At 40.3% G+C, this 27,073-nt stretch overlaps 1 protein-coding gene across 1 annotated transcript; it reads left to right on the top strand.

The window, feature by feature from the left end:
• Window positions 1-27,073, top strand: PITRM1 (pitrilysin metallopeptidase 1). Its single transcript, XM_064391587.1, has 27 exons — window positions 1-114; window positions 281-383; window positions 1,201-1,307; window positions 1,852-2,003; window positions 2,442-2,556; window positions 2,673-2,769; window positions 3,162-3,322; window positions 4,392-4,518; window positions 5,202-5,290; window positions 5,821-5,949; window positions 7,577-7,690; window positions 8,115-8,211; window positions 12,141-12,275; window positions 14,211-14,349; window positions 15,745-15,861; window positions 16,952-17,084; window positions 17,776-17,896; window positions 18,646-18,722; window positions 19,019-19,184; window positions 19,308-19,408; window positions 20,364-20,484; window positions 21,257-21,328; window positions 22,390-22,502; window positions 22,985-23,110; window positions 24,304-24,449; window positions 25,992-26,094; window positions 26,577-27,073. The coding sequence occupies exons 1-27, from the start codon at window positions 77-79 to the stop codon at window positions 26,668-26,670; spliced, it is 3,093 nt and encodes a 1,030-aa protein (XP_064247657.1). The 5' UTR covers window positions 1-76; the 3' UTR covers window positions 26,671-27,073.

Below are 27,073 nucleotides of genomic sequence, written 5' to 3'. Positions count from 1 at the left end.
GGCGCCTGCGCCGGGGCCCGCTCCGCTCCCGGCTCCGCTCGGCCGTGCGGCCCGGCGCGCCCGGCCCCGCGCAGCCATGTGGAGCCGCTACCGGGGGCTGCTGGGCCGCGGCCGGTGAGCGAGCGCGGAGCGGGCGGGGACCCTTCCCCTGCGCGGCCCCGGCCCCTGAGGGCCGCGGAGCTCCGAGCCCCTGCCCGGGCGCGGGGCCCTGCAGCGCCGGGGCCGGTGTCGGTCGCGGCTGCGGCAGCGCGGTTGTTCAGAGCCAGTCGTGTCGTTTCAGGTCCCTGAGCCGGAGGGCGTGGAGGTGGAAGAGCATTACCGCGAACGAGAGAGCGCTGCAGTACCGGGTGGGCGAGCAGATCCACGGCTTCACCGTGGAGCAGGTGAGCCCCGCCGCAGTTTGCTCTGTTTGTGTACAGAAACTTCCCGTGATCATAAGGCACTGGTGAGGCCAGGCGTCTGCGCATTAAATACTTGCTTTGGATGGTCAGTCATGAAAATGATTCAGGAGTTCCTTGTAGTTACTTCTCTGCAGACAAATACTTTAAGTGCCATTAGTATATATTCTTATAGGCAGCTAATTCTAGAGTAAATATTGCATCCCACGAGCTTGTATGTCTGCTGCCAATGTGATCATTCAGTGAGGCCTTCTAAAAGTCCTGACAGATAACAGGACTTCACTGTGTGAGTGTGTTTTGATAAACGTATTCAAGTAATACGTTATTTCCTAAGATGGTTTTAATACCTGTGTTGGAAAGCTGCCATGGAAATATGTTGAATTTCTTTTTCAAAGGAAAAAAGCAAGAGTGGAGAGTAAAGGATATTTGTGAGAAGTGGTTGCTAGTGACAGAGCTAGTGGTACAACAGGGTCCTTGCTTTTCCTATATCTGCCCTAGCCACTGATACATGCCTTGAATATACGCCTTTTCTTTTTGTATTTTGGATTGAATTTTTATCTGTACCATAAGAGTATGGCTCCTTGGTGGTAGTATATTTTTATTAGGTTAAAAATTAATTTAAATTTTATTTTCCATTTGCGTAATTATTTTTTCTCCTCAAACCAAAGGAGAAAAAATTAATTTAATACGGTGTAAGCCACTATTATGTATAGGACCAACAAACTGCGATTCCTATATCATGCACAATTTATTTGATCTGCCTAGAGTCACACTACATTACAGATGTTTTCTTCCAATGCAGGTGACAGCTGTTCCTGAGCTGTTCCTGACTGCAGTGAAGCTTAGTCACGATGGTACAGGAGCCAGGTATTTACATGTGGCTCGGGAGGACTCCAATAATCTGTTCAGGTAAGACATTAATATAGGTATTGCATGTTCAATCTCCACATCACCTTGTGTTTTTTCAGTTGTAATCTGGTATCGTGGCTGGATTATTCTGTGATAACAAGGAGGACAGTATTTCCTTTGTAGGGCTTCTTAGAATTTTTCAGGTTGGAAGAGATATCATGAAGTCTGTTGTTCAATCTGCTGCTCAAAACAGGATCAGTGTTTAATTTAGGTCCAGTTCCTGCCTTGCGAACTTTCAGAGACAGAGATTATGCAACCATAACCTTCCATGAATTTTTTTTATTTGAGCCTTTTAGATAAAAATAAATGTGTTTACTCGTGTGCTGAAAACTGCTGTGCTAACTCCAGAAAAAGAAGTGCAGAGGCTGTGCTCCCTCTGAAAAAGATGGCTGAGCACTCAGGAATCTGAAGAAGTCAAGCTCTGCTTCTGGTGTGTGCCATGTTAGCTGTTAGGCAGTGGTGGTGCTCCCATAAATCACGGGGGCAGGCAGGAGTGGCACTTCTCTCGCAAAGCCTGCATTCCTCTCTGTGCTCTCTCTTGCAGCATCCAGTTCCGAACCACTCCGATGGACAGCACGGGCGTCCCACATATTCTGGAGCACACGGTGCTCTGTGGTTCCCAGAAGTATCCCTGCAGAGATCCCTTCTTTAAAATGTTAAACAGGTCACTGTCCACTTTTATGAATGCATTCACAGGTAAGTCCAAAGGAAATGATGCCACTTAAAATGCAAGGGGTTTTATTGCAGTACAGCTGTCTGTCGGCTCTCCTTGATTTGGCTTTGGAGAGTCATTATTATTGGGTGTGAATGTTGTGAGGTATTAAAAAGCTCACAAGGCAAGACAGCAAAATAAGTATTGTTCATTTGTCAGTTACAAAATCCCAGTAGAGCTGGAGCTTTATAGTATACAAAAATGCATTTAATTATTTATATGGATATATGGCTAAAGCAAAGTTTCCATGGTAAAATAGCTGCCGTGTTAAATATGTGTATTCCTTAGCAAAAACACATTTCATTTAATATGTTTCTTATCTTCCAGTTATTCATATGGATGAGAAATTAAAAATCAACAAGGGCAAAATGCATCTTAGACTTTCTAAAATTCTGATTATTTTTATGTTTATTGACATGCAGCTAGTGATTACACACTCTATCCATTTTCGACACAAAATCCCAAGGACTTCCAGAATCTCCTGTCAGTGTATCTGGATGCAGCTTTCTTTCCATGTTTACGTCAGCTAGATTTCTGGTAAGACAGTTTGAGATGTATGCAAACCTTAAATTAAAAAAAAAAAAATTAAAAAAAGCCCCCTCCCCAAATCAAAAAAACGTTCAAACTCTCAACACTTTCTGTTAATTTTTCAGGCAAGAAGGTTGGAGGTTAGAACATGAGAACCCATCTGATCCTCAGACACCTCTAGTCTTCAAAGGAGTTGTTTTTAATGAAATGAAAGGCGCATTTGTAAGTTTTGTGGATGTTTGGTTTGAGTTCTTACAGATGGTGAAGTAGTTTCAGCTGTTAGTTATCAATGGCGTTATTGCACCACAGATTCCCATTCCTCCCTTTGAAAATTTAAGTCCTCAGTAAAGTCAACACTGTTGCATAGATTTTATTTTTTAAAGTTAGCATGTCAAAAGTTTGTTTACATATAGAAAGGCACGTTGTTAGTGGATTTTATTGTAAAATACTCTCTTACATTAGTATGGAACCATAGCTCATTTTATTAAAATACATGGGACTGCATGTGAGAAGGTTGTGTAAGTTAGAGCTCTGAGATCTCACTGAGCGAGCACCTTTTGTCTTTTGAATATGTTTTGGTGGCTTTCACTGAAATATGGTGTTTTCCTATTAAGACAGATAATGAGAGGATATTTGCACAGCACCTACAGAACAAAATCCTTCCTGATCACACTTACGGTGTAATTTCTGGTGGAGATCCATTATGTATTCCTGACCTTACATGGGAGCAGCTTAAGCAGTTCCATGCCACACATTATCATCCAAGCAATTCCAGGTATGTGAGGTTGGTGACTGGCTTCCTAGGTTATTGCTTAGTGCTTTCTTTGTATTTTTGTGAGGAGAAAACCTGAAGCACAGTGTTTTTATCCATGTGGCCAGCAACAAAGATAACTTGGGCCCTACAGAAGTTAGAACAGCGTGGAATAATAATGTTAGCAATAATGTTAGGGGGTTAAGACACAAGCAGTAGAGATTAATCTAGGGGTTCCTGTCCTCTTTGAAGTAACACAGATTGAGTTAGAAGTTACAAATGAATGATTTTTAATTTCCTTCTGCATCATTGTAGTGAGTTCTAAATAATGCATAGTAATTTGATTCAGGTACTGATTTGATTGGTATTAATAAGCTGTTTAAACTGGAAGTCAATTTGAAAGTTACATGCAGGGAAATAATTATTTCTCCTGTACTAATATTGTGCCCAGTGTGTTATGCTGATAAATTCACTTGTGGAATATCAGCTTGTGTCATGACAGTGAATTTACAATCTGTTGATTGTTCTCATCATCCCAAGCATCCTGCTGTAGTGGTGTTGAGATTTTAGTCAGGGGATGAGATTTACCTGAGGCACTGCTTGTGCTCATATTTGGTCCAGTGGAAGTCTTTTAGGTGTGGGAGTGTGTTTGGTGGAGTGACCCGTGGAACCCAGCCGTGTTTTATAGATAGACAAAACCTAGGACATGGATCATTGTATCTTAAAGTGTGAGGACCATAAGAATTTTCACTTCTGAAACTTGGGAGCGCTGGGTTTCTGGCTTCATTTACCAATATTTTTTTTCTGGATCACTGTCTATACCTGCAACTGAACAAATTTGAACATAGTAAAACTGAGTGTAATGAAGATAATAAAGTGTTTTTTGGCCCACAAGCTGAGAAATGTGGGCTTTTATCAAGAGATTGTGAGTTCTATATGTGTTGTATACGTTGAAGACCCACCAAACTATTTTCCACTCCAAATGTAACAGAATTACTGGAAAGCACATGAAATTCAGAGTATAAGACAGGTAGCTGCTGTAAATTTCATATTAAATCAAGTGCTTAATCCCAATATTTTATTTGAAATGCAGATTTTTCACTTATGGTAATTTTCCACTGGAGCAACATCTGAAGCAAATACATGAGGAAGCATTGATAAAATTTGAAAGAATTGACTCAAATACTGACATCCCAAAACAGAAACTCTGGGATAAGCCTGTAAGTAAAACCAACAAACAAACAAAAACCACTAAATCCAAAACCCCCTCAGGTTAATATTTTAACCTAACCTGCTGGAGTTACTAATTTGCTTAGAATTGTGTAAATGAGCTGAAGTGTTTTTATTTTTGGTTACACAGGAGACAAACTACAGTTACTTTTGAATTTCAGTAATGTAATGATTGCCTGCAGTTTGTTTTTCTTATTTCCAGTTTTCAAGTCCCTTGTCATTTGAAACACTGAAGCGCTTATTAATGGAAAGCATTTAGGGCTAATGAAAGAAATACTGGTTCTTGGTGTCAGGAAATATGCTTTCTAACGGTATCTAATCTTTCAGACATTGGTGTCAGAAATAATTTTCATCGTTTCTTCCTCCCACCTCCTCTTTTTCCTCCTTGGCTTGCCCAGAGGTGTAAACATTTCTTTCCAAAATAGCTCAGAATGTTATTTATGGCCCAACTTTCTTCAACCTCTCCTGTATTGTCCACTTTTAAACATTGAGATGCCACTCATTTTTTAAGATAATGTGTGTTGTGTATTTACTTATGGATCTTGAATTTATTCATGAGCATCTGTAAAATTATTTTAAATAATTGGAAATTTGATGCTATGAAGATGCAAGTTATTTTTTGTTTGTAACTTGTGCTGTGAGTTTATTGTGTATCATTTATTGTACTTTATAGAGAGAACACAGGGTAACATGTGGCTTAGACTCCTTTGCTGCTGATCCTTCCAAGCAGACCACTGTCAGTGTCAGCTACTTGTTGACAGAGTAAGTATATCAAAATGAAATTCTGAATAGAAGGTTCATTTTAGATCTCTAAGCAAGGTGCAGGCATGTTTCTTGTCCCCAGTCCCTCTTGATAAATGTCATCTCTAAAGAAAATAATGCCATGGGAAAGTAGATCAGTCCTGCTTTAGTAAATAAAAGTTTAATTGCTGAATAATTTGCTTTAGCAGATAGACACAAGAAAAATCAGGTGTTAATTTAAAGAACCGTTCAGTGGATGAGACATTTGAAAACATTGTCTTCCTTTCAGTTCCCTGCCATGTGCAAGCTCTTCTGGATGACCCTGCCACTAACTTATCTCCCCTTGCAACCCAATTTAAATTGCTTTCCTGGTAGTTATAACAAGTGAAAGATGCAGAGCCCTCTTATTTCCCTAAGGTCTAATGTGGGCTTCACAGCTGACAGTTATTTCTCCCTTGCTCCCTCTACCTTTGTTTTCTAGTTCTTTTGAAATGGACTTGGTGAAACTGGGTGTCACATATGGTTTTTAAGAAGTAATTGTTTTTCTTCAGTATTACAGACACTTTTGAAACGTTCACCCTCAGCCTGTTGTCTTCACTGTTGGTTGATGGGCCGAATTCTCCTTTTTACAAAGCCTTAATTGAGTCTGGTGTTGGTACAGATTTTTCTCCTGATGTTGGGTAAGTGTTGCAATTCACATTTCATCACAATAAGCAGTGTTAGAAAAACTAAAAAGTACTTCTGAGTTGGAAGAACTCATCTCTTATACAGGCAATTTACACCAGAGTAATCTTATTTTAATATTAAAACATCATAAAAGTTTCTCCTGGTGAGCTGTAAAGCATTCTCAGATCTAACTGCTGTCTCATCAAAGTACTTGGATAGAAGCTAAGTTGGTTTAATCAAGGTTGTATTGTTTACTGCTTATGAACCATAAAAATGGATAGAATAAAATATGGACTACCTTCAGTGTCTTAATTTACATGGGTTTTCATCTTGGACATTTAAGTATTACTCTGAAGTGTTTGTGAGCTCTTCTCTGTAACTATGTTGCTTTTTTTGTTTTAGTTCTATGGTTTAGTAGTTTGTCACATGTGCCTTTGTGCAATCAGGTGCTGTTAACTTCCCATCACCTCAATACAGAATTTGCCTTTTTTGTCAGCACAAAGAAGGAAGTGCTTTCCAGGCACGATTCATCTGTCTGATTTTTAGACTTGAGGGTGACAAAAATCATGCCTTTTTCTCCAGTGACTCTCTCAGGTGTTTGAGTGGGAAACCTTAATTTCTCACTCACCCATAATTTTAGTGTCTTACTCTACCTGCCTTGACCTGTTTCTACATGAAGTAGTTGGCTTTGTGCAAGTCCTGTGTCATGCATGCCAGTGTCGTGTAGACAGCTTAATATTCCAGAGCATGGCAGTAGAAATCCCTCTTTAGACACTGAAGTAGGGACTGTGCTGTATTTTTTTGTCAGCTGGTCCTTTTCCAGGCTGGCTGGATTGGTACAGAGTTGAACTGTTGAGTGAACTGGCTTTAATTTGCCTTAGTGACTGTAGTGATGAATTTAGAAGCCTAAGTTTGAGTCCAGAGATGAGTATTGCAGAATCCAGGGCCTGAGCCTGCCATTGAATTCCTTCTGTGGTTTTCAGACGTGTAATAGTGATTTTTACTAGTGCATGAGCACCTGTTGCTTTTTGTTTGTTGGCTTTGAACTTCTTGGTGTTCTGTATTTCTGCAAATGCCATTTTGTCTCTCTAAAGATGAGCTGTGTGGTTAACCCTGCATGACAGCTTGGACAGGATTGTCTTTACTGTTATAACTTTTTTTTAATACAGTTGATAACAATTGCAGTAAATGTGGAAAACTTCACCTTAACCACTTACTTTACAAATACTGCTTTAGAAGTACTGTTCCACTCCCCTGCTTAAGTAGAATGTATGTGTTTGGTGTTACACACAGCTAAAATTTTCACCTTAAAAAGACTTCTTCATATGAAAGAAATTACAGATGCATGGGAAGATTAACAGAAAATACCAGCTTTACTTCTGTAGCTGTTTTTCTTTCTCTAAAACCATATACTGTGTGTTCTCTTGACAGTTGCTACTACTACTGAAATTGAACAAAAAATGCTTTTAAGTTCCATTTCTTGCCTCTTTGATAACTTTTTTTTTATATTCTACCTAGCTTTTAAATCTCGTGTGTTTGGGTATGTGGAAACAATGGGTCTTTTTTCCCTTATGCTTTTGTTGGCAGCTTTAATCCTTAAGTTCTAGAACTTACCACTGTGTTGGTTATGTTTTACTCTAGGTTTAATGGGTCAACAAGAGAAGCTTATTTCAGTGTGGGTCTACAGGGTATTGCTGAAAGAGACATTGATACTGTGAAACAGATAATTGACAGAACAATCGATGAAGTTATTGTGTGAGTAATGCTAATTTTTAAAGATTATTCTTAGTTAATATAATAATATGTAGGCATGTAATAATACAGACTTGTATATAATAACATGCCTTAAAAATCTAGTTATATTACAATAAAGGCACCAAAGCAAAAGTAATATTGTTCAGTACTCTTACAACTTGTGTCTGCTACTTCCTTTATTGTAGTTTGTTCTCATCAGTGTTTAATGTAATAATGTAATAAACTTCAGGAGTTTAATGATGTTAGTTCAGTTTCTCTATATGACAAACATGATTACATTATTTCATATAAATTTTTATTCAGTGTGAAAGACATTATGTTGTAATGCTTCCTTTAGTGATCTAATAATTCATTTTCATAACTTCACTTAAAGTGATCAGTGTTAATGGATATGATTTCCTTCTTTCATCATCCCTTCCCATAGGAAAGGATTTGACGAAGATAGGATTGAAGCTCTACTTCACAAAATTGAAATACAGTTGAAGCATCAGTCTACGAGTTTTGGACTTGCCCTGACATCTGTAAGTTTGTGTGTGTGTTTCTTTTAATAATAGTTTAAAAAAGTCTACCACCTATGTCTTTATAAAATACAGGGTCATTTTGTCAGCTCCTGATATGTAAAACTTTGCACTTAAGGGCTCTTCCTTTGTCATATTGTGTACATCTTTCTTTTCAGTAGCTGTCAGACTGTCTGTGGACTTCCCACTGTATGAGTTAATCAGGCAGTGAGTCTGTTGTCTTTGCCTGAATAGCAGCTTTGATTGTAGTTGCACTGGTTATTCTGTGAAGGGCATATCATACTGGCTCTGGGAGCTGTGTGCTTTGGCTAGATGCCTCTGTATTTTCTAGAAGCCAAATAGAAGTACTGTATTTTTCTGTGGACTTCAGGATTGTACTGCTGCAAGTTAATTTCTAAATTCTCAAGGGAAAATGTACATTAATACAGTTCTTGGCCTCAAATTTTAATACCAAACTGTTACAGAAAATCCATTCCACAGCAGAATGTTGTGTCTTGAAGGAGTCTGCAAGTCATCTTATATTTGGAATGAGTGAGGTGCAGTATTTGCAGTCACTGTGAAAATCAGGGTGTCCTGCAGCCACTCATTCTTTAATCTCCTCTGTTCCTTTCTGCTCTGCAGCAACTTCAGTTCCTCAGTGGCTCTTCTGCTTTCTGTCTCTCAGGTGATGTACATTCTTTGCATGAGCAGGGTTTCATTCCTGGATATATACAGTTAGGCAAAGAAGCAGAGCCCTGGATTAACAGGAGATTTGTAAATGGGTGAGCACAAACAAAAGTGGTTTCAAATCAGATTGCCATACAGCCAAATAGGCAAATTGTGGGTATTTAAGTGCCTGTCATGTTTCATGGTGAATCTGGCCAAATACGCCTGACTTTAATAGTCAGTACTTTCTGGCGTGTCTTCAGATGTTGCAACTAATTCTGTCTGATGAAATATTTGTGCAGATAACTTTATCCCTCAACATTTTTAAGTCAACTGCTATGCCTTCATTGTAGAAAAGAAAGCTCTTGTATATTTCTTGCTGTGAAAGACCAGTCTTGCAGCATTTAGTGTTAATACTCCCATAGAGGAGAGTTACTTTTCAGTTTGTTTCCCTGAAATCGTGTTTTAGAAGTTGGCTTTGAAGAGGGCCTGCTTACAGGGACCTAGTTATAACTAAAGTGATCATAGGTATCACAGAATTGTTTGTTTTGGAAGGGACCTCTGAAGATCATCCAGGTCCAACCTCCCTGCCATAACCAGGGCCATCATTCACTAAATCCAGTTACTCAGGGCACTTTAGACATGTCTTCAAACGCTTCCAGGGAATGGAGCACCCACAGCTTTGTCAGCAACCCGTTCCACTGTCTCACCATCCTCATAGTAAAGAATTTCTTATATCCAATCTAAATCGGTAATCTTTCAGTTTAAAACCATAGCTGCTTGTCCTGTCTGTACAGGATGTTTAAAAAGTATTTTTGTAAGCCCTCTTCATATATTGAAGGGCCACAGTAAGGTCTCTCCAAAGCTCGCTCTTTCTCCAGGCTGAATAACCTCAAGTCTCTCAGCTGTCTTTGTAGGAGAGGTGTTCCAGCACTTTGATCATTTTTGTGGTCTTTCTCTGACCTACTCTAACAGGTCAATGTGTGTCTTGCACTGCAGGCCCCAGAGCTGGATGTAGTACCTCAGGTGGGATCTAAGAGTGGAGTAGAGGGGCAGCATCACCTCCCTCGCCCTGCTGGTTATGATTCTTTGGTGCATCCCAGGATACAATTGGCTCTCTGGGCTGGGAGCACTCATTGTGGGCTCATTTCTAATTTCTCATCTACCTATATCCCCAAGCTCTTCTCTACAGGTCTGCTTTCAAACCTTAAATCACTAAACTTGTACTGATTATTGGTCATTGGGTCACTGGGTCCCCAGCCCCAGTGCAGGACCTTGCACTTGGCCTCATATGAACTTCATGTAGGTGCACTCCTCAAGCCTGTCCAGCTCCCTCTGGGTGGCATCCTTTCCCTCCACAATGTCCCCCACACTTCTCAGCTTGGTGTCATCTGCAAACCTGCTGTGAGTTCCCTCACTGGCTGTGTAATTAGTGAAGGTGTTGAATAGTATTGCACCCAGTACAGAGCCCTGAGGGACAGGCAGTGCTTGTTGCTGATCTTCCTTTGGATGCTGGCCATTGGAATGCAGCTGCTTGCATGTCACCATCCAGCCAATTCCTTATCCATCCCATGGTCCATCCATCAAATCTATATCTCTCCAATCTAACAGTGAAGGATGTTGTGTGGGACTGTCAAAAGTCCTGTGAAAGTCGGGATAGGTTATATCAGGGTTGGTATTAGGAAAAAGCTGTTCACAAGAGGGTGGTCAGACATTGAAACAAGCTCTCCCAGGTGGCTGGGATAGAGTTAGATCTCTTCCCCATGGCTGGAAGGGGGCTGTGTTCTGGGTTTGTGCTGAAATCACAGGGGGTGTTTCCATTATTGCTCAGTGTTGGCACAGTGTCAAGGCCTTCTCTTTTTGTCCCCCTCACCCCACCAGCCAGGAGGCTGGTGATGGACAGGAAGCTGGGAGGGGACACCAGGGAACAATTGACCCCAAATGACCCAGGGGTTGTCCCACACCTTGCTCAGCAGCAGGAGCTGAGGGAAGAAGAAAAGAGGGGATTGGTGTTTGTCTTTCCAAGTCACCAGTATATGTGATGATGGAGCTCTGCTCTCCTGGGCACGGTGAACATCTGCCTGCCCTTGGAAAGCAGGGAGTGAATTCCTTGGCTTGCTCTGCTCACACACAGCTTTTGCTTTACCTGTTAAACTGCATTTATTTCAACACATGAGTTCCTTCACTGTCAGCCTTCTGATCCTCCCCCCACATCCTGCTGTGAGGGGCACAGTGAGTGGCTGTGTGGAGCTGAGCTGCCTGCCAGGGATGAACCATGACACTGAAGAAGTGGTCATGACCTCAAGCCTGTCAGTGCTCAAAAACTGCTTGGACAATGCCTCCTCCATGCATGGTTAAACCTTCAGGCTGCCTACTGAGAACCAGAACTGAACTGTTGCAATGACTCCACAACGGCCTCAAATGAGGAGTGACTGCTTCTGTGCCAGGAGAATAAGCTCAAGCACGTTCTAAAATAATACTCTGCTTTGGATCATATTAGGGAATTTCCACAGAATAGTAAAAAATAATTATTATTTTAAAATAGGTATTATTTTAAAAGTATTGTTAAATATTGAAGGCTTATGAACCTGCTTGTAAGTAAAGAGGTGAGAAAAGAGAAGGTGGATTTGACAGTGATTTTATACTTTGGTTTGGTTTTGGTTTTTCCCCATTCACACAGAGTAGAAATGGAGAAATTTTTGGTATCTTGCACTTGTGTTGTTTTGGAGAACTTTCAATAGCAACTTGAGCATACTCAAATTAGAAAATAAAAGAAATGTCCTGGGGATGTTTCTGGTTATTTAGTATTTTCTTTTTCCAAAGTCTCATCTAATTTGCATACTTTATGTTTGAGTCACCTTCCTATAAATCATTTAACGTAGCTGATACAAAACTGTAGTATGTATGAACTACTTCGTTTCTACCACCTCTGTCTGTTTTCCTTTTTTCTTGAGCTGAAAAATTAATTTTAATGTGAGGGAGTAAAGAATATGACAGTATATTTCCAGATATGCCCATGCAAAAAAAAAAAAAAAAGGTAATAATTAAAAAAATGGTGGTTTGGTATGGTGAAATTAGAAGCAAGAATGGAGAGAGCAGGGTAGAGGTGGTGATGGAATAGAACCTTTATCTGAACAATATCTTTCCCCCTACAGCTATGTTAGGATTACTCACTCTGTGTCTGCTGTTCAAGTATAAGTGTTAAGGTGCTTTTGAAACACTGGTGCTGTCAGTTATAGAAATGCAGATGGATTGTCCTGCTTACCTAATTATTCTTTCCCATTCAGTACATAGCCTCATGCTGGAATCTAGATGGGGATCCAGTGGAGCTTCTGAAGATTGCAGATAAAGTCTCTCAGTTCAAGCAGTGTCTTAAAGAAAATCCCAGATTTCTTCAGGAAAAAGTTAAAACCTACTTCAAGGTAGGCAAACCAACAGAAAGTTGTATTGTATTAATTTTCAAACACAATTTTGTATTTGAAGTTAAACTGAAGGCTAAATTTTTTATCATCATATTGCCTGTTTCTAGGTGTGGCTTAGACAGCAATATATTCCAATGAAACATGCTAATTTTAATGGTTTAAATTTCCACTTTTCAAAGTGGAAAAAAATTACCTGGCTGGTCATTTGGAACCACATTTAAAAGAACACTGATAAACTGCTAATTTTTTACCAAACTGTGATTTCTGTAGAAGGGCACATCTTTTTCCTGATGAGAAGTTCAGATGTGAACAGAGAATTTTGGACTAGTGTGTTCCTTAGTATTGACATAGCAAGGTGTGGTTCCTTTTCCTTGCAGAGGATTTGGTTTCAAGTAACATTGTCTTGGTGTTCTTCATGTTCATTGAACTGCTGTGTGAATCTTGCTGTCAGTGCCAATTACTTTCTACTCTTTCTCTTCTTTTCCTCTCCATATGTTCTTCTGCGGTTTTTGCAGAAATAAAAAATATCCAGTAAAGGCATTATAACACTGAATAGTTCTGAAGCCCTGAATTAGTTAATTCCAGAAAAGAAAATTCCAGTGATAGCAGTGCAAAAGTGGTGTGGGTTTTTTGTGGGGTTTGTTTGTTTTGTTGGCTTTGTTTTGTTTGTTTGCTTTTCTTGGTAGGTTTTTGGTTGTTGTTTTTTTTTTTTTTTTTTTAATTTATTTTTTTCCCCTTAGTCAACTTGTTTGTTTTGAAAGGCAAATTTAGTATAAGTGTCACCCTGTAACTGACTGGACTAAATCTGGGTTTTAATATACTCAAAACTAACAAGAGACAGTGGTATCAGTTTTCTTAAGAATATTTACTAGTGTCTGGTGGTAGTAGGGAGCTGTTAAGGTTTTGGCTTCTGTAGGGAAGAAATACAGGTGCATTTGTGAATGTCCTTTACATTGAGGATGCTGAGGCAAAGGCACATCTCAGCAGGAAATGATGAGAAAAGTTGGGTGTTCTTGCATCATAAGTGCATCATTATGCACTGTTGTACCTTGTGCTGGGAAATTATTAAAGCAGTCAGGCAGAGAGCAAGGGGGAGAATGCTATTCATCCTGTCCATTTTACTATGGCTGGTTAATCTCACATTTCTCTCTTTAACTCTGTAGTCAGGTTTCTGTAGTCTTTTCACACATGCACAGGGGAGATAAACTCGTAGAACAGAATCTGATTACATTGTCCCAAATTATTGCTGTCAGTGCCAGATGTTGCTGTTTGACTGCTACATTGAAATGGGCATTTTTTGAGGTTGTCTTTTGGCTGGCCTCCCTTTCCTATTATGGAAAATGGAAGCTGCTTGAGTAATTTCGATATTGAAATTCCACAGTCTGGTGTAAACAAAGAAGAATTCAGCAGCAGTTATGACACTTGTGTAATGCCTGGATTTCTGTGGCAGCAAGGGTGACGTGTAAAGCATTTCTGAGCAGGATGAAGCATGCACATTCTACATCATTTGGGATCTCTGTGCACTCAAGCTTGGGCAGGTTGAAAGAGGTTGAAAATCAAAGCCTCCTGCATTTAACAGAATTTCCCCATCTTAGAACACCCTCCAGATAGAACTTACAGCATGTAGTGTTATGTGCAGTTGTTTAACCTGGATTTAATTAAACTAATGAGTATTTTGTGCTCTTGAGGGATTCTGACTCTAGAGTGAAACTTAGCAGAAGGCTGTTGGTGCTTGTTCTTGTGGTGAGCAGCTTCTTCCCCACAGCAGCTTGTTCTGTATGAAATCAAGGGTTCAGTCTGTGTGGTTGTGATACTTTTGATAACGTGCAAGCCAAATGATGCACAGACTGTTTATCTGCTGCTGGTGGAGCAATAAGCTGAGGCAAGGAAGTTGCCCTCAGAATTAATGCTTTGTTTTGGGTTGTATTTCTGCAGGATAATCCCCACAAACTGACTCTGGCAATGAGTCCAGAGGAAGACTACCATGATAAACAAGCTAAAATGGAAGCAGAAAAGCTGGAAAAAAAGGTCAATGCACTTTCTGAAGAAGAAAAAACACAAATCTTTGAAAAAGGTTAACTTGCTTTTTCACATTTTCATATGTATAACCATTTTTTAGCTGTTTTGTAGAATATCTTAAATTCTCAGGTGCTCTCCAGCATTTGCTCTTAAAGGGATGGGGGTTTTTTTGTTGCAAATTTGTGTGTATGTATTACAGGGCTATGCAGGGCAGTGCTTACGCTACAGTGGATGGTTGGTATATTTCATTAGTTTTAACAGTCAAAAATAGAATGATCAATGTCTTCATTAGGACAGAAAAAAGGAAATTGTTTTAAAATACCAGTCTGTTTATTCTTTAACTTGCACTGGGTGGAAGGTGAATTCACAGAATCCCAGAATGGGTCAGGTTGGAAGGGACCACAGTGGGTCATCTGGGCCAGCCTCCCTGCTCATGTCCTAGAGCACATGGCACAGGATTGCATCCAGGGGATTCTGGAATGTCTCCAGAGAGGGAGACTCCACACCCTCTGTGGGCAATCTGTTCCATGCTTGGTCACTGCACAGTAAAGAAGTTCGTCCTCATGTTCAATTGGAACTTTTTTGTGCATCACTTTGTGCCTGTTGCCTTCTGTGCTTTTGCTCAGCACCACCAAGCAGAACCTGGCTCCATCCTCTTGGCACCCTCTCTTCAGGTACTTACATACCATGTACCTTGAAGCTGTTTATTTATGAGCATGAGGTCTGCTCCATGCTCCTGTAAAGCTTACATTTTGTAGTTACATTTCTTACATTTTCTGGTTAAAAAGCCAGCTATAAAAGTAATGCTGGGTTTAACTTATTCTGGAGAATAACTTATGCTTGAAAACCGTGGGCAGTCATCTAATTTTGTTAAAGCAGTGTCTAGTCACAGAAATCCTCCAAAAGTGTGGCGTTAATCTTCTGAAGCTTTGGTGTGTGACAGGAGATAGGGGAGCACGAAATCAGAGGAGGCTTTCTACTTACAGAGATAAATTGGAGAGTACTCAGAGGTGACCAGCTAGTATCTGAAAGTCTGAAATGTGAAAGTAATCACAACAATTTAGCTGCATCAGTGTTCTGGCAGAGCACTTGAGTAGGAGCTGGAAGGGATTGGGTTAGAAAGAAGCTTCTTATCTGCCAGGTCTGGGTCGATGCTTGCAGAGCTGAGTGACAGGACAGACTGGCAGGTGTCACTTAAAGATTAAATTACATGTTACTGTAAACAGGTTGTGAAGAGGAGATTGGAAAGAAAATCTAACAAGAGTGTTCTCTTTGCTGTTGTTACATGCTAATCTGCAGAATTTGCTTTAGGAAAATATTTGCAAAATTGCTGATAGAAGACTCCAGACCTAACTCTTGAGTCTTTCTGCATCATCTCAGTAGGTTTTAGGTCTTGACAGCACTTTCATGACAAGCTGAAAATGACAATTTGCTATTCTCTTCTTAATAGGTTTGGAATTAATTGCTCTTCAAAGCAAACCTCAGGATACCTCTTGTCTCCCAGCTTTAAAAGTGTCTGACATCGAGCCCAAAATCCCCTTCACTGTGCTGGAGACAGCACTCACAGGTTGGTGTCTCACTGTCTCGTGTCCCAAAGAGCAGCACTGTTGGGTTGTGCCCTGGCTGCTGGCCCAGCTGTGGCCCCTTGCCCAGCACACAGACTGGCTTTGTGGCCCATAGTTGTGCTCTTTTTCCTCACTCCAGCCCAGCACCTCTGGCAGACTGGCAGTGGATCTGCAGAGCCTTTGCCTCTGAGGGGCAGCATGGACATGGAGCAGCCTCCTGACCTTCCCAGGGCTCCAGGAGCTCCTGATGGCAGCTCCCTGCTGCAGGCATGCTCCCACCTTGCCCTGCCGTCAGAGGAGTCTCTGGCTGGCACATTTAGTGCTCTTGAGCAATCTCCTCACTTTCCAAAGGCTTACCCAGGTTGCGCAGCTCTTGGCAGCAAGGGCAGCAAGCCTTCTTTACTGCTGTGCTTCCCTACCTGTTCTTACAGAATCTGAAATAGAGGAGCCACGGGGAAAAAATAAGTTATTGTAATTCCTCATTACTTCAGTGCATGTTTTTCCCTGCTTTGCTAGTGGTTTCCTCAGGGACTGATAGGAGATGGTAGTTTTGAATTTTGTTACAGTTCTGTCAAAATTTTGCAGGTAAATACAGTTCTTTCATATATTTCTAACAGACATTTTTCTTCAAAAATTATCAGCAAGTGTCAAGCGTGTTTAATTTTGATGCAAAAAGTGACCTGGTTTTGGGAAAATTCTAATGTCTATATTCTAATGACCTGGTTTAGGAAAAGTGTACACTGCAAGAAGCTGCTTTCCTCAATTTTTGAACATATGCAAAAATAAGCAAGAAAAACTTTTTGGCTTGTTCAGGAATAAGTTACTACTTACTTGATCTGTTATTTCTCTATTAGAAGAATTCTCTTTTCAAATTGTCCAGGTGTCCATTACCTTACTATGAACAGAAACAGAAAAACCCCTTTGGTCCAGCATTCAGTATAATGTGCAAAATGTAAACAAGAAGTGGCTGTGAAATAAAATTGTTCTTAATGGGATGTTCTTGTAAGAAATAATTTTACTTTTGTGTGTTTGTAGTAGGAACTGCTGGTTATTCTTTGCTGGTTATTCTTTGCTTTTGTTTTTTATCCCTAGCTGATGACATTCCTGTGCAGTACTGTGCTCAGCCAACCAATGGGGTGGTTTATTTCCGAGCTGTTTCCAGCCTGAACACGCTTCCTGAGGAGCTCAAGCCATATGTGCCACTCTTCTGCAACGTCATTACCAGGTGAGAGGTTTGCTTTCTTAGAAGCTGAAGCAACAGGCTGTAATACAGCTTGCCAAAATACTAATACTGCCTTTAATAATTACAGCATCTGTTCTTACTATAAAAGGGAAAGGCTGATAAATTGATTTCCTGCAGAAAAAAGCCTTTATTCCTCAGTGTTGCTGAATTGTTTCCTCTTCTCCACCAGTCTGTGTTGCCTTTTTGCCCAGTGTCAACCCAAGCATTCCCTCAACAGACTGGAAAGTTTCTATAAATGAGAAATAGCCTAGCAGAGATTAAAGTTTTTGCTTGAATAGACTTCTGGTGCAATTGTGCCATGTGGGGACAGAAAGAATGACCCCATCACAAGGGAGAGAGGAGGACAGAGCAGAACAAGTGACCTAGGCTGGGAGGAATTTGTTTTTATTCATGAGACCAATTTATGTTATTAATGTAGTTCTTAAGGATGTTGGTAGCAAGCCTGCACATAAAGCATGCTTTTTAATACAGCATTTTAAATTAGCAGGATGCTTTAATTGAAAAGCTTGGTGGGAAGTTTTTATAAGACATGAAGTATTATGTTTGCTTGATAATGCCCCAGATTGTTTAGTTGCTAAACTAGTATTGTCCTAAACAGACTAATTCACTAATGCTACATGGATTTTGGTTTTGGCATGCACTGAAAAGGGAAAAATCTCTCTCTTTTTCACAGGATGGGATGTGGAGCCCTTGATTACAGGGAACAAGCCCAGAAAATAGAACTAAAAACAGGTGGTATGTCTGTCAGCCCACATATCATTCCAGATGATTCACACCTGGATGTCTACGAACAGGTAAGTGAGTCAAAACCTTGCAGATGTTACACTTGCAGGAACAGTTCTGTAGTTAAGGGTCAGTCAGGGCTTCCAGGTAGAGGGTCAAGCTAATGTGCATTGAAAGTCCTTGTAAGATATAAATTAGATAATTACAGGAACTGAGTGTTTTGTGTTAAGGGGAGTGCTTGATGTGGGTGTTGTGTCTAAGGCAGTGCTTTGCTAGCATCTGTCACCATATTTTTGAGTGCTCCAAAATATTTTGGGAGCCGAGAGTAGGGGCCAGAAAGGTGTGGTGTTACACACAAAGTTTGCTGTTAACGTGTTATGTCACTGTTGGCAGCATCATTAGATCTGTGTGTTGGGCGTAACAGTTCTGGCAATATTTCTTGAGATTTTTGCAAATTTGCTGGGGGTCTGCTCTGTGTGGATCCTGGAGTTAAATTAAGGAAATTCCCTTGGAGAAAGGTGCACCCCAGAACAGAACTTGTACTTTATGGGAAAAAATATGAAATTTTGTGTCTGAACTGTTGCTTGCTGTTGAAAAGAAGAAATTGAGGAATTGCCAGTCTTGCTTTGTGAGAAGAGCAATCACATTTCATGTCTGCTCTCATTTCAGTAGCACAGCCTGCATTAGACTTTGTCATGTGTAGCATTAGGTTGGCATAATTACATCACTTCCATAAAAAGTTACTGTGCATTTCTTGGGCCATTGCTGTGGTTGTTTTGTGTGAAGGGTTTTTTGTGTTTTGTTTATTTTTTTCCTTCAGGGTGTGCTCTTTTCATCTCTGTGCTTGGATAGAAATCTGCCAGACATGATGAATTTATGGAGTGAAATATTTAACAAGTACAGTACTTTGGGTTTTGTTTATTTGTGGGTTTGCATGTGTTTTGGGGTTCTCTTTTTCGCTCTTCCCACAATCGTTCTTCTCTTCTTAGAGGTTCTACTTTGGGATTTATTTTCATAATTCTATCTCTAATGTCTTTCTAAACTTATGTATTGCATCAAAAGCATGACTGTATAGTGGATTAAATGGACAACCAACAGTTTAAATGCACTTTGAACTTGGCATGATGAATGATTCAGTAAAATAAATTTCAGTGATGTCCTTTTGCATGAGACCTGCTTGTATTCTTTTTCAGCCCAAGATTTGAGGAGGAAGAACATTTCAGAGTGCTGGTTAAGAAGACTGCCCAGGAGCTGTCAAATGGTATTCCAGATTGTGGGCATTTATATGCCTCTATTAGAGCCAGCAAAAACCTTACACCTTCTGGAGAGCTGCAGGAAATGTTCAGTGGGATGGATCAGGTGAGAAGTTAATAATGCCCTTCAGCAAGGCCCAAATCCTTGACTGTGGAGTTACAGGCTCGTTTGTGTTAATTCTTCCTTTTAATTTAATCTGTGGTCTTTCTGCCTTCCCTTCCTGCACAGGTGAAATTGATGAAGAGAATAGCAGAAATGTCTGATATTAAACCAGTACTGCGCAAACTACCACGGATTAAGAAGTATTTATTAAACAGTGACAACATCAGGTGAGCTAAAAAGAAAGGGACATTTTGGTTAAACAAAGGCCATGGCCTGTGAATAATGCTTTTCTCAGTGCACCTCATGGTGTACTGGGGTTTTATGAAATGAGACGTCCATGGGAAGACTACAGAAATGTTTCATTTAAATTCCCCTTGCTTACAGAGAAATAGATATGGTAGCTCACTTTGTTCAGTTTTCAAATGGTTTGAGAAACTTGCAGCAAATTTTGTAGGTAAGAGTTGTACCCAAAGCTTGTAAGTGACCTGTGCAATTTTACAGAAATAGTCAAAAATCTGCCTTTTACTTTTCTCTTCAAGGTGCCCATTAGACAAATACTGTTAAATTGTTTTGTAGCAGTTGAATATAGTTTGATTTGGATTTTTGTTTCGCTCCTAAAAGGAGAGCAGTGACATTCTGAAACTTGCTTTATGCATATATTGGAAAAGGTAAAGAGAGCACATTAAGGAGTTTAAAGTCAGATGCATGAGTTCCAAAGATGGGTCTGTTTGAAGTGACATAAGTTGCAAAGTTTTGTTTTTTAAAGCATGAAATGATAAAGGAAATTATGTAGATATTTGTAGTGTTCAAAAGCATGTTAGGGCTGCCTGTAAAGAGAGGATAAAGAGGGCATTATTTTCCTTCAGAGACCTTTTTGTTTGCAAAACTGAGCTAGTCCTGTCTTGTGCACAGAAGTGGTTTGACAGCTACTGCTCAACTTTTGGTCTGAAAGTGTTCTAGGATGAGCAAAAGAACAGCAATTGGACTGTAATTCTTTTTTTTCACATTAGATGCTAGATTGAATATATTGCCTTTCTCTCTGTTAATGATTACCTGAGATCACTGACCTAACATTCTGATGATTTAATAGAAAATATTTAGAAAGACAAAGTGGTACAAATTATAAAAGACTTTCTGAAAACACAAAACCATACTTAAAAACTTGATATGTATTTTTGATAGATGTTCTGTGAATGCAGCACCTCAGCAGATACCAGCAGCATCTAAGGAAGTAGAGAAATTTCTAAAGGGCATAGCCAGAAGTAAAAAAGAGAGAAAACCTGTTCGTCCACATGTGATTGAGGTGAGAAATTGTCATTTGTGATTAGGGCATCAAATACAATTGACTTGATCATGTCAGTACCATTATGCAGTCAGAAAAGTTTGAGCTCAGATATTGTGTCCATGTGGAGATGTCTGACGAAATCTGCCAGACATCTGTGATCAGCTGCTCTGTGTTTTGCCATGGAGTGTCTTCACTGCAGCACAGTGGACAATAGAAATGCAGGAGATCAGCTGTTAAGCCTTACCCTGGGGTTACTGCTTCAGCGTGGGATGTGGAAAAAGAATTTCTTCCTTTCCTTGTTGCATAAAACTTTTAGCTGAGCTTTACTTGAAATGGTGGCCAAAAGCAAATAGGGCATGATGTGCAGCTCCTCAGTTGCATATGAGTTTGTTTTGTTATCAGGGTGTTCAGGACATTTGGCACAAAATATGCTTGATTCAATGGAGTTGACAAAGGATCTGCTCTGTCACTATGCAGATCTGTCTTAATTTCTGATGAAACTGGAATCAGCTCCCAGTTCCTTACCCCTGAGTGAAATGATAGTTTGTAACTTTATGGGCCTCATTTAATCAGGGTCTTGATGTCTCTCAGTGCCAGACTTCTCTTGGAAGAAAATAATTTGGCATTAGTTTAGAAAATATAAAGAAGCAATTGAGTACCTTGCTTATGTTTGTGAAGGCATGGTTTGATAATTGCCTTAGAGAGGTTTGAGTGGAAGGGTTTGCATTTCTAGTAGTCTTGGTCTAAATTGTTAAATCATGTTTTAATATGAGAACTGGCTCTCTTGTAGAAATCTTCGGAAGTGAAACCTGTGGGAAGTGAAATGGTTACTGGTTTGCAGATCACAAGGAAATTAGTTAATGTAAGTACATTATTGGTGAGGGATATTGGTATTGCAAGGCTGTTACTGATGGTAATGGTCCATCTTAAACTGTTACAGAAGCAGTGAAACATAATTCATGCCCATCAGTTCCAGGACTAACCATCAAACTCAGTCACTTCCAGTTAGTCCCTTCCTTTCCTTGGCCTCGTCCCTAAATGATTCTCAGTGAGAGTGACACCTCACAGAAGAGCATTAGTGAAAATTAGGTGCAAATGAAGATCTGTATTTGGCTGCAGGAATGAAAGGCATACCCTGAACTCTCCTTTTAGAAGAGAGGGGCAGGGAGAGCTCAGCCCAGTGCTGCAAATACACTGCTCGGCCCAGCCAGAGTTGTGTGAGGATCTGGGAATGGGGTTTCTGAATTTAAGAAAGGATGGGAAGTTCTGAAATAGTGATGCTGTTGGTGTGTAAGGATCTGCTTGTGGCTAAGTGAGCACACAAGCAGATGATGTGTCAAAGAGGCAAAGGGCTGTGCTGAGGCCCAGAGACATTGAAGGGGACTGGAAGGTTGGAAGTGAGGTTGTAAGCAAGAATTGAGTCTGTTGCAGGGGATGTTTGAGCACGAATTTATACTACAGCGGCTGTCATAAATAGCTTACTTTTTTTGTGGGTACACAGTTCCTGACTCTGTTTTCAATGTCTAGAATGGATGGGTTGGGATATGATGTGGTGACATGTACATGTGTGACACAAGTGGAGAGTTACAAACACGTGTTTCAATCAAAGTAAATCCGTGGCTAAATCCAAACTCCTTGGTAGTGATTGAAAATCTGCAAAACTGAGAAGGGGGGCTGCAAGGATGGGTAGCTGGTGTATGGTGTCCCCTCTCCTTTAGTTTTCCAAGGCAACTCTTTGTGCTGGATTGCTGATCCAGGAACAGGCACAGGGGCAGTGTCACTGGTTGCAGGGTAGGATAAGTGGCAGCTTTAGCATTTGTGTGTCTGTATGTTTGGCAGAATTTCTTAGCTCTCAAAAATGTGAAAGTTATCAGATGGGTAAATTGTCTCTGCTGCTGTGACAATAATGTGTTCTTCTCCTAGGATCCTACTTTCAAGCCTTGCCAGATGAAGACCCATTTTGTACTTCCCTTCCCAGTGAACTATATCGGGGAATGCATTCGAACGGTTCCCTACACAGCTGCAGACTATGCCAGGTGGGAAGCACAACGTCAGGGAGCTCTCTGTGCACTGCACAGCACAAAGCAAAACAGAAAGGGTTGGGCTGACTGTGGAAAATGGAGTGTTGATAGAAAATGATTTGCAGTGCATTTGTCACAAAATCTGTACAAAGCAGCTGTTGCAGGGCTGGACCCAGAGCAGCCCTGTGAATGCTGAGATTAAGTGATGAGGGGCTGCTGTCCCCTACCCTGGAATAAACAGCCCTGCCTACTTGGATGTGTCCTGAGTTGACAGTCGTGTTGCATGTAACAAAGTTCAGTGCCCCTCTTCAGTGCCCATCTTACAATGTTGTGACATTATTCAGCTATTATTAAATAGTGAGCATTGCTGTTGAAACTGTCATAGATTACGAGCAGCAGTGCATTGCAAATGGGGATCTGGGTGAGCTTTAGAGGCAGTTGAGGCTATTACTCTTGCCCAGTTCACATCTTCACTGCTTCTGTTTCTCTCATTTCAGCCTTCGAATTCTCGCGCGGTTGATGACAGCTAAATTCCTACATACGGAAATCAGAGAGAAAGGAGGGGCTTATGGTGGAGGTGCTAAGCTTAGTCAAAATGGCATATTCACATTCTACTCCTACAGGTAACAGTGCATTTCTTTCCTCTTGATGGCTAAGGGGACCACTGATTGCATTTCGCTGTCTTATTTTTGACTTCCTTGTAGCAGTCTTTAAAGAAGAAGTGAAGTAAAAGGGATGAAATTAAGTGAGTGATTCAGTGCTAATGAAGTTAGATTGCCCAATAAAACCATCCTTGCTTTATCTTGTTTGTATCCTTGGGAAAGCTTAATTTATCTCTGCTGGTAGCAACCACTGCTGCACATCTGCACTTCGGTGTTTACTGTCTCAATCTCAGGTTTATCTATAACTGGCTTTCACTTGTTTATTTCTGGGTTAAGGAGGCCCTAAAAAAAATTAAAGACTACTGTAAATTTGAGACCATGAAGTAGAATGGTGATGTTCCTTAAGGTGCTGAGTTTGAAAATATGCATCTTCCTTAAAGGAACTGGCTGAAATCATCAGAGATTCAGCAGAAAGCATTGCTGGTGATAAGCTAGAACGACTTGTTCCTTCTTTTCTTCTCTTTTGCCAGTCCAGAACAGTTACCCTGTATTTAGCTTACTGAGGCACTTTCTGATGAAATTTGAACTGGAGGTATTACAGTTGTAATCCCCACTAGCACTGTTGTGTGGATGGAGTCCTGGCTTCAGTCGTTTTCCTAGCCCAAAGGCAGGCTGGCACAGTGCTTGGTCAGGGTTCCTGACTGAGGTTTGAGCAGTCTGGCCTTTCTGTGAAGTTTCAACATGGTAGGACTTGTCCTTGCCAGTAGTAGTTAACCTGTGACACCTGTTTTACAGAGAGTAAAAACAGGTGTGGCAAGAAAAGCAACAGAGAGAAGATAGGGCATAAATATTCCTGGTGTGGGCAGTAATGGCAGTGGTGCTTTTTGAGCCCACTGTGAACAGCTTACCTCACCTGCTTTTATTACACCACTTCTCTCTGCACCATCTTGGAACTACTTTTAGGCAGTTGAAGATCTGTAGCTGTGTGTCTAAAATTCTGAATCTGCTTGGTTTGTAAGACTACTTTCTTCTGGAAAAGAAATGCAAAACCAAACCCCAGAATCTCTTTTTGTATGAAAAAAGGAAGTTTATAATTTGTTTTTCCCCATGTGTGATGCATAGTAAATTATGAATGAAGTGAGAATAAAGGAATTTTGGTTTTTCATTTTGTAAGACTGAACTAATTAATTTTTATGTTTTCTTTTTCTTCTAAGAGACCCAAATTCATTAGCCACCTTGAAAACATTTGAAAAAGCAGTTGAATGGGCCAAATCTGGAGAATTCACACAGCAAGATATTGATGAAGCTAAACTAGCAGTGTTTGCTGCTGTGGATGCACCAATAGCTCCTTCAGACAAAGGTACATTCTCATCATCCTCCCAGGGCTGTCAGTGTTTGTTTGCTTTTTAATTTCAGTTTAAAGGGAAGAAAACAGTTTGCTGAACTGTGTTAGATGATAAAATTTGTGTTTGGAAGATGAGAGATAATGACAGTGTCAATGACTCTATTGATTCCTGTTGCTCCTATTCAGAAACACTTCATCCGCTCAGGTTCTGCTGAAGTTTTGTGTTACTGCTCCTCTGCATCACATGGAGGTAGATTGAGGAAATTATTTTAGGTTTGGAGAGCATTATATGCAGACAAATGAAAAGAAATACTGGTCCTCTGATTCAAAAAGAGCTGAGGGATTACTTTCCTGACTCAGGCAGGCATATTGACTGTGAATGTCACTAGCCCTTTGTGCATATGTTCTCTGAAAAAGTTAAAGCACAGAGGTCTGCTGGGGTGGAGGGTGTTTTTAGCTTCTTTGCAGATCTGCACTTTCATGATGCATTGGTAGTATCTTTTCAGTTTACTGACATGTAGCTTTGCTGTCCTCACTTGTTCTCTAGCTGAATTTCAGTTGCCCAGTTAAAACACGTTTCCTTCTCATACACAAAGGAATGACAAGGTTAAGATGAGCATTATTTTAAAATGTGTTTGTATTAGCACTAACTTTTTAAACAGGAGCACTTCAAATGAAACTTTTATCTGTCAGGACCTGGTTTTGGTCTGGGCAGTTAAAAAGCAATTGGTGTGAGGTGCACACGAGTGCAGTGCCTGCACTCTGGGTGTTGGTATCAGCGAGGGATGACGAGCATTCTTTGGCATTTGAACACAGATCTTAACAGAGCACTGAATAGGAGAGCTCTGTTCCAGAGGCCTGGGAACTGGTGCAAGGAATGCCTGTCCCTTCATGCTTTTGAGTCACTGGAGCACTGCAGATGGATGTGAAAACTTTACCTGGCTGGGAAGTCAGCCCTGCCTTGGGCAGGAGCTTGGACTAGTTGACTCAAATCTTCCCAGCCACCTTTATTTACCTATGGTTATTTGCCTGACAAAAAGCTTTTCTGTGATTATTTTGGAGTTCTCTGGTTGTTCAAGGAGTGATTAAAATGCTGTGAGCAAGTACTCCAACAAAACATTAAAGCATTTGTATGCAGATTTCTGTGTGTAGTACAAAACTGTGAGCAAACCTTCACGTTGCAGATACATCACAACTCATGGGAAATAAAATAGCTCCAAAAACAGAAGCTTCATGAAATGCAGTTTGTTTAAAGTTGTTAGAACTGACACTCTTCAGAATGAATTATGTCTAAGTTTCCTGGACCACTATTATGTTCAGATTTTTGACATTTGCTAAAATAGAATTGCTTTTTTCCTAAATAGGAAACTGTTACTACCTCACCCTGGTTTTACTGTGCTTGATTCAGTTGGATATTCTCTCAGCATGATGGTGTGATGGAAGCCTCTATTCCTTTTGAGCACACATTCCTATTGTAGTTTGCTCTCATTCCTGCACGTGGCTGTGACAGATTGCAGTGCACCAGAGCAGTGTGTGGTTTTGTTTTCTTTTTCCTAGGAATGGGTCATTTCTTGTATGGGGTTTCAGATGAAATGAAGCAGTCGCACAGAGAACAACTTTTTGCTGTCAACAGTGATAACTTGGTTGATGTATCAAACAAGTAAGCCTGTGCTCAGTTGTCATATTTAAGTTACTGGATTTCTTCCCTTGGTCTTTCATATTAATCTCACTATTTTCTTCTGTAACCTAGAAAGGGTATGTTAATTGTATCCTGTTTATTGCATGTTTAGCAGATGTAATTCCCTCCTACACTCTGAGTTTATAGGAGATTGGGTTTGATTTACTTTTGAAAGGCCCAGAAACTGTCTGGGTAGACCAAATGAGTGCACTGTATGAACTGGTTCTACTCCACCTGTAGCATTTTATGTTCGACTTCTGAATTCCACTGTAGATGTAAGAATTCCACTACAGCCAAGTGCAGGGTTAAGGAGAGACTGTTGTGATGAGTGGGAACAACACAAGTTGTAGCAAACTACACTCTTCCTGAGATGGGAGTATTTTTAACTTTGACAGCAGAGCTGTGGTTAACCAAATGTAGCAGTTTCTCACTTGTTTATGTGGTGTTTTTTTTTTTATTTCCAGGTACCTTGCAGCTGGGAAGAGCACTCGTGGTCAAGCTGTACTTGGCCCAGAAAATGCAGATATCACCAAAGATCCCTCATGGGTCAAACGATGACTTTGGCTTTTCTCTGGGTGTTCAGCTGCAATCTGACTACAGCTGCAATCTGCAATGTGTGACTAGAACACTAGGGGTTTTTAGTAAATTTTAGCAGTGCTATGGTCCAACTGAAATAATCATTGCTGGTTTTTAACAGTATTCACCAAACCAGTTAGAAGCTCCCCCTCTCAAAATAACGATGTGAAAAATTTTCTAACCATTCAGTATTTAAGAGCAAGAATTACATGCTCTGCATGGCAAAGACAGACCTTGATCTTCTACTGAAGACTCACTCCTCCAATCACATACGAATACTATATAAATTAAATATTTTTGTATATGTAAAACTCTAGTTTTAAATGGTGTTTTGTTTGAAATCATGTCTGCTATTGGGTATATAAAGAGCTGTCTCATACTGACA

The sequence above is a fragment of the Passer domesticus genome, chromosome 1 (genome assembly GCF_036417665.1).
Source record: "Passer domesticus isolate bPasDom1 chromosome 1, bPasDom1.hap1, whole genome shotgun sequence".
NCBI lineage: Eukaryota > Metazoa > Chordata > Aves > Passeriformes > Passeridae > Passer > Passer domesticus.
This window is presented reverse-complemented; position numbering and strand designations above follow the sequence as displayed.